Consider the following 8,232-nt stretch of genomic DNA (forward strand, 5'->3'; position numbering starts at 1 on the left):
TGAGAAAGAAATTTCTTTGATCCCTACGTAAGATCAGCAGGTTTTAGTATCAGAGGAGAAACAATCCAGTATACAAATTCCACCACAATACCCTAAAACTGCAGGTGAACAAGGCGCTGAACACCCTGCACAGCATGGGGAATGGTCCAGACCAGCAACACACCTTGTTCTTGCTGCTGAAGAGCCACTGATCTCAGCAGGGACGAGCTGCTGAGCAACCTGTAGACATATGACTCTACTTGCAAGCGGGACAACACCGAAGTGTATGAGTGGAGCGCCAGTGTCTGATGCACGTGCTCTGCTTTGGCTTCAAACAGCTTTTTCAGTTCCCCCAACACATTGTCATTCAGCTCCACTGTCTGGTAGCGATGGTGACCTGTCACCTTGCACTGATCTGCACAGACACCCTGAAAAGAAAGCAATTATTTTATATAAGTAGTTTAGTTATTTTGTCAGGTCGAGCATGCTTACATAAATTAACCTTGACATTCCCCTCTCCTCAACAGATTTCAAAGCTTTCCACTCCACACATTGAGAAGTCAAACACCTGGGGACATCCTACATACTTTTTAAGAGCTACTGATTACTAAAGATTCATATCCCTGACTTCTGAAAATAATTACACTACAAACCCTCAGTAACTCAGATTTAGAAACAGATACCAAGTGACTTGTCTGTATCACAGAGATGTGAACAAAATCAGGTCTCTCACTCCCAGTGAGCACACCTGCTTCTCAGTTTATAGATTACAATAAATACTTGAAATTGCTATTTTAAAGCTAAAATACATACTGGAAAAAAATAAGTATTTTTCTAAGGTCCCAGAACTGAATATGTGCAGCTATTTCCCATTGTTTAACATTTTCAGAGATTAACTGCATTCTAACTGTTTCCCAAACTGTAATTAAAAGTTGAGGCCAATCTTCCTCTGCCCTATCTCTAACTCAGCACAAAAGAAAAATCACAATACATCAACATTCCTGTTATTCTTTTATGCAACCAGGAAACATACTTCAGAACCAGCACTTTGAAAGCTTAAGCTTGAAAGTAACCCCATGTTTCCTAAGTTAGTAGAGTAAGAATTTTAATTTGGTATAAAACCAACAATTATTCTGGACATACAATAAATACATAATGAACTGGGATGGAATAAAGCAAGCAGCAAGCTTAGCCAACTGCAGAATGACCAGTGGGATGTAAGTGCAAAGCCAAAACTGCTTTCAGTGTAGAAACTGATCAACACAAAACTGAAAGTCCAGTGAGGTTCAGTGTTACTCCCCAATAAAAAGGAAAAGATTCAAATCTGTTCGGTGGATGTCTCAATGTCTCAACTCTGAGGAACTAAACAGGAGAGGCACTCACAGAACCAACAGTAAAAGCTACCATGTACACAGGTATTTAGCACCCTTGGAAAATTTTGATGACATGTTGGCTACAAACAGGGTCAGAGTGCCAGAACAATGCCATTCACTCCCACTGTAACACCCAGCTCCAAAGACAAGTGACACAGAACAAGTCTGGGGAAAATCCTTTCTGATGTGTGCCCCAAAGAGCTCCCCAAAGCCCTCTGGTTTGCAGACAGAAATGCTACAGAGTACCAGGACCACCCTGGAAGTAGCTAAAACCACAGCTACACTTGCAGAGCTACAGTTCATGAATGCAGATGGACCTCACGCTCCCTCTGCTTCAAGCAACAGGGTGGGCCGCCCATGAGCATGACTCAAGCTCCTATGCAGCTGCCACCTCTGACTGCAAGACAGTCAGGAATGATGTCAATGACAACTGCCACTACAGGCAGCAGGCCAGATGGGACATCACCACTACCGTCATTCCAATGTCCTCCTCTATCACATATCCCCTGCACCTACTTTGAGTACTGTGTTACAAACTTCACCCAGCACTGCAGGCAGAACTGGGTGCACACACTCATTCCGACTGCAGACACCAGTCTGGCTCCAAAAGAGATCGCTAACAGAGACCCCACTACTCTACACTCAGAGGTTTTTTTTAAAAAAAAACCGAACAACAAACAGTCTTAAATCTCAACAGGATGAACTCTGAAGTACTAGTGGTCAGTGGAGAGGCAGAAAGCAAAGACAATCATTTCTTTTAAAACAAACCAGCTTCAATAAGATAAGCTCAACAGCAAGTAAAATTATCGTCTGAAATCACATCCGAATAGTTTGGGTCAAAAAGTAACGTAAGCAACAGCACCTGTACGGTTTTCTGTTCTTCTTTAAAAGTCCATAATCTCCCCTTAACATTTTGGCAGTCTGTCATCATAGCCTGCAGCTCTGCCTCAGCCAGCAATAGCTGCTTCCTGCAGCGCATGTAGTTTAGGAGCAGTTCATAAAATTCATGCCTGTCCTGATGAGCAACACTTTCGAATTCCTCTACATAGGAGTCAACGTTCTCCAACCATGAGCAAGGCTCAAAAATCTTCAGCTGTTCTCTGGTAAACGGCACCAGTTCTGGTTCGGATGGGAGCTCTGGATACAGCCTTTCGTTGTGCAACAGTGGTTTGACTGCTATTATGGTTGGTCTCTCATAGGACAATTCAGCCGACAAGTCTGGATAAACTGGTTTCAATCCCAATCGCTGAACACATGTTTTGGATTTCTCAGAAAGCTGTGGGATACTAAGAGGGAGCTTCTCTGAAGAAGAGACAAGAGGATTTTCAACATCTTGTACATTTTCCTTTTCTTTTTCCCGTACAAAGCCCACCACTGTATGACAGCCAGCAGTACTGGAATGAAAGGTACTACTCAATAAATCAGAGTTTCCTGATCCACTAGCAACTGCCTCCACAGGGCTGTGAGGTTTGTCCAACTTGCTTTTTCCGCCCTTCTCAACATCCCCCCCACATTTCTCATGGAAAGGACTGGCTTTGCGCTCTCCTGCATCTGTGGGAGGCTCTACAGTCACTGTCGAAGGCTCTTCATTTGCTGAAGATAAATTACTGCCAGGGATGTTACACACATCATTTATAGTTTTTCCATTCTCTGTTTCATCACTGAGACGAATTTCTGTAAATTCCCCAGGGTGCTCCACTCTCACTTCACGGGCTTGAGAAGACAGTTCTGCCACAGGAAGGAGGAAGACATCATCAGATGGTTGTATCTGGGACTCCTCACTACTTTTTTTCTTTTTTTCCTAGGGGGAAAAAAAAAAAATAATTAACAGTGTCACTACCAAGTGAATCTCTCTCCCTTGCCTCCCAAATCCCACCATCACCAAAACTAATATTTGTCAATATTACAACTCCAAAAGCCCCTCTTAATATATTTAATTTTCATAATATTAAAAGGTAAAAACAAATGTACCGAACAGATCTTTGCTACTTAGTTGCTCTTTGAAGACTGTCTATCAGTGTCTATTCTCTTGGTCAGTTCTTAAACAATGTTTCAACGTTTCTATGTAAAAAAGCTATTGTTTCATTAACATATAAAATAATCAGTTACAGGATCCTGACCTCTAAGAAGAGTCATTAATTTCACCATATCACAAAAGAAAAGTTACTTCGTGATTCATCTTAAGTTTTCCACAATATTTTAATGAATGGAAAAACATATTCAAAAAAGTAATTTCGAAACAAAAAAGTTTGGAATGCACCCCCTAACTACATTCCAAAACCATCACATCATGTGTACAATTACTGAAATATCTATTTTCAATAAGTATTACACACTAGAGATGCAGAAAAACTTAGCAGCAACATCAAAATTGTAAAGCAATTGCACACTTTTAAATGAAGATCAGTTTGGGAGTAAATAGTTCCCTTGAAGCTAGTCTAAGGCATAGATTAGCCTCTTTCCCAAAGCACAGCGTGGGAAACAGTGTTGCACAGAAATCAACAAAGATTTTGCCAATTTGTAAATCATTTCTGTATACCTCCCAGTTCATTAGGAGTGGAACTACATTAGGAGTGGAAGCTACAGCACTCCACTTTGGATGACCCTGATACTATAACAAACACCACCACTGAAATTAGGAAAAGCTTCCCATGATTGGGAAGAGACAATAGTTTTAGAAACTTGGGGGCAATATCACGAATACTTTTCACTAAACATCTGGCATGACTTCGCCTTATGAGAAGGCATACATGAAAACACTCAAATCAAGGCCCTAGCTAACCTCTATCGCAAGCCTAATTTTATTTCAAACATAAGCTCCAGCTCCTTTATGAAATGGCAATACACTGCCATTGCTTTCAGAGTATGTTTTCCAATCTATTAAAGCACGTAAACAATTATAATCACAAAACAGTTCCAACACACTCCAAGGCCAGCTAAAGCTACAGCTGAGAGGTCAAAAATAGATCAGCACAGTTCTTTAAACCAGGACTTGTTATAAAAAACATCTCCCAACACTTAAGTCCAAGTCAGTAATTTCCACAGGATACTATATCACTAATCATATTTTTGACGGTGTACTGTTCCACGTACATTACAAATACATGCTGGTCCTTTCGCCTCCACAATCTCAAAGTTCTCTCTTGCAGTCCTCACACAGAAGGAACTTCCTTTATCTTTCAGTAGCATCTTGTATTCCTCCCAAACACTACAAGTACTTAAAATAGTTGTTTTTAAAATTTGTGAAAAACCTGTCAGTTCTCACTTTCCAACGCAAAGAAATGCCATAATCATTACTAGGACTTAGTCTGAGAAAGGGTGAGAGAAATCAGGTTCCAAATTAACATGAAAGCAAAACCTGCTGTTCCCTCTTCTGAGGATTTAGCCTTTAAGTCAAAGATGCCAGCTGCTCGTTAGCCTTGTCCCATACTTAACCATCCTCCTCTCCTAGCACATCAGTGAACAACACCTCAAGCCCCAAGGACACCTATTATTTTTCAGGAAACATCTCTGGAATAACTGAGTGCTACTCACCAAGATGCACACAGACACACCTTCACCAGTTCTGGGTTCACCAGTTTTGCCACCTCACTTTGTTTCAAACAGTCTGCTGTTACTGGTGCTGGACAAGCTCAGCTTTGGGGCTACTATTTTCAGAAAGCCCTGGGCTCCATTCCAGTACCAGGCAGCTCTGCAGCTGAGCCAGTCTTCTCCACCCCCCACCCCCCCCCCCCACCCCCCCAAGAATTTCAGCTTTTCAAAGGATTATGGTTGTTTCTGAGCCATGGGAATGGAAAAGTCCTTAATGTGGCTGAGCCACAAACTGCATCCTCAAACACCTCTGCGTACTAACAGTGGTGAGTGTAACAACAGCCACAAAAAACCCAGGAATGGGTCACGCGTAACACTGAAAAATTACAGATTCTCACACATGACATCACCAGTGAATTGTTTCACAGTGAATTACACCTGGAAGGGATGGCCAAAGACAGTGGCTACTCGAGTCACTGTACACACGTCGTTAATGAACTACCAGCGTGACCTGTGACTCACCACCTTCCTGCAGGGAACTGATTCTCTTAAGCACCAGTCTTAAGATCTGACTGTCTTGCAAATGCTATGGGGCTGAATCAATGACAGAAACAATGACGCACTTACTCTTCTAGGATTGCTTTTCCCTCCAGTCTTTACTTGCCTTGAGTTCAGGAATCACAGCCATAGCCGACACTGAGATCTAACCCTTGTTTTAGAGGACACTGGTCAATTAATTCATTAATCTATTCTCAGAGGACTTTGACAGCCACGATTTCAATGCTTTTACTCTATGTGGTGTAGTTTACAACATGAAAGAGGTTAAGCAATTAAGCGAAACATTTCCATTCTGACTGAACTCTGAGGTGAGATATTTCATTTCAGGTAGTTTCCAGAAATTACTGAAATTCTGCGTAGCACCGCTGCAAGGAAAATAAAGCCTTCAGAAAACTATCATGAACATCATGAACAAGGAACACACTCAAACAGGATTAAAACCTAGCAAGAGCGATACTTAACAACCGTAGCACCAACTAACAAAGAAACACTGTCATCTGCTATACATGGCCTCATGTTTTGAACATTTTAAAGCCCAGCCTATATGCACGAGTTGTAGTATAGCACAGGATGAAAATCAGTACGACACTGCTAAGTGTCAGTAAATTCTATTGCCCTATGGCTTCATGGCTGAGGCAACTCCAGCTGTCTCACTGCACAGAGCTATTTATGAAGGCCAATATGCTATATGAATAGAAAGCTTGTTTACACCCTTCTACAGCATCCGGATACCCTTTTACAGCATCAGGCCTCTCACACCCTTCTCCTGGCTGCCAGTAATTCCAAATCTTCTTGCATCGCCTCAGAAAAGCGCAGACACACAGAAAGCTTTTTAGAAAAACACACACACACACACCCCGCTATAACTGCTTTCAGCAGATAAGGATGAACTAACAGGGATACAAACACCGCCCACAACAGCCACCCCTTCCGCTAATTAAAAAAATATAACAGTAACAAAAAGTAACACCAAACACGAGAGAAACCCCTTGACCAAAGCCTCACGGCTTTTCACAGCTCCCCCACACACACCTCCCTGGTCCCAAGCCGCCACAAACGAGAGGTGGCTGTAACAGACGCGGCGGCCAGGCCCCAGCCCCCCGCCCCGGCGGAACGGCAGCCCGAGGGCCCCCCGCCCCGGCCGTGCCCCTTACCGTAGCCCTGTTCTTGGCGCGGGCCTTGCGGGGGACCCTGACGGCCTCTGCCATGGCTCTAGCGCTACGCCCGCCGCGGGGCTGCTGGGCGGCTGTGGGCGGCGCCGGAAGGGGCGGGCCTTATCCGCGCCGCGGGGCGCGCCCGGCCAATCAGCAGCGCGGCACGGACGGGAGGGACGGAGGGACATACCGAGCTGCGGGGTGGTGCTTCTCCGGGGGCCCGCGGGGGGGCCGGGCTCTGCTCTGAGGGTCGGTGGGGTAGGCCAGGCTCTGCTCTGAGGGTCGGTGGGGTAGGCCAGGCTCCCTAGTAAGACCTGCGGGGAGGCCAGGATCCACTGTGAGGGCCTGTGGGGAGGCCAGGCTCTACTAGCATTTGAGGAGTAGGCCCGGCTTCTCCATAGGAGCGCAGGAGGAGGCCAGGCTCCACTACAAGGACCTGCTGGGAGTTCAGGCTCCTCTGTAGGGCTTGGGAGGAGGCCAGGCTCCACTATAAGGATCTGTGGGGAGGTCATACTCCTCCATAGATCAGGCTTCTCTTTAAGGATCTGCAGGGAGGCTAGGCTGCTGCTAGGGGGAGTGTGGTGTGCGAAGCCAAACCCCTGCTATTCAGGATGGGAAGTGTAAAGTCGCTTCTACCTGCGCCGCTGTAGCACCTGGAAGCGCCATTGGAGTGGGGCAGCCTGTCCTGCAGTGCCTGAGGCACCTCTGGCTACAGGGGGGCTGCTGGCTCAGCCTGCGGGGCCAGGCACTACTGCCCCTTCTGAACCCTGCCTGCCCTGGCACCCAGCTGTCCGCAGGGAGCAGTGGCTGGAGCAAAGTCCAAGCCCCACTGGGAGAAGAAGTGACTTCTGGCAGTCTTCAGACAGATGAGCCTCTGCAGACCTCAGGCCCATCCTGCAGAAGACATCATATTCAAGGAGCTAATGATCTCAAGCAGCCAGGATCTAGCTGGAGGCCTGTAGCTGGAGTTGTTCCCCAGGGGTCAGTAGTGGGTCCATTTCTGTTCTACTCGCCCATCCGTGGCCTGGGTGAGGGGACAGACGTACCCTCGGCAAGGCTGCTGGTGCTACAAGGCCGGGAGGAGCGGCTGACAGCCCAGGAGGCTGCGCTGCCGTTCGGCCAGACCTGGGCGGGCTGGAGAGTTGGGCAGAGGAACCTCATGAAGTTCCATAAGGGCAAGTGAAGGGTCCTGCCCCGGGGGAGGGACAGCCCCAGGCACCAGCACGGGCTGGGGCTGAGCTGGGGGGCAGCTCTGCGGAGAAGGGCCTGGGGGTGCTGGGGGACACCAGCAGCGTGACCTGGTGGCCAAGGGGCCACTGGGATCCTGGGGTGCACGAGGAGGGAGCTCGAGAAGCACATAAGTCATTAATCTGTAATTTCTGTCTGTGGGAAATGTAAACTCTATGTGAGTCAAGGCGGGGCTGCACTGATCCTGACCGGGAGCCCACTGCATGTTCAGGAGCCAGTGATCCCCCTCAGCAGGCACAGGGCAGGGCTGTGCTGCACAAGCCCCTTGACCGCAGGATAAGCTCAGCCAGCTCATGGTTACAGGGGACTGGCAGACAGCTCCTGCCAGTAAGGTACTGACCCTTACACCACCTGCCTGGCCCTGCCTGTATCTGGAAATGCAGGAAAAA

At 46.7% G+C, this 8,232-nt stretch overlaps 1 protein-coding gene across 1 annotated transcript in view; it reads right to left on the minus strand.

The window, feature by feature from the left end:
• The window catches only part of EPG5 (ectopic P-granules autophagy protein 5 homolog), a 57,144-nt gene extending 50,463 nt beyond the window's left edge, over positions 1-6,681 (minus strand). The window contains exons 1-3 of the mRNA XM_037372658.1: positions 6,596-6,681; positions 2,215-3,153; positions 164-407 (exon numbers count right to left, since the gene is read on the minus strand). Of these exons, the coding sequence (XP_037228555.1) occupies positions 164-407; positions 2,215-3,153; positions 6,596-6,649 (1,237 nt within the window). The 5' untranslated portion in view covers positions 6,650-6,681. The remainder of the gene's footprint in view (positions 1-163; positions 408-2,214; positions 3,154-6,595) is intronic.
• Between the last annotated feature and the right edge of the window lie 1,551 nt (positions 6,682-8,232).

The sequence above is a fragment of the Falco rusticolus genome, chromosome Z (assembly GCF_015220075.1).
Source record: "Falco rusticolus isolate bFalRus1 chromosome Z, bFalRus1.pri, whole genome shotgun sequence".
Classification (NCBI taxonomy): Eukaryota; Metazoa; Chordata; class Aves; order Falconiformes; family Falconidae; genus Falco; species Falco rusticolus.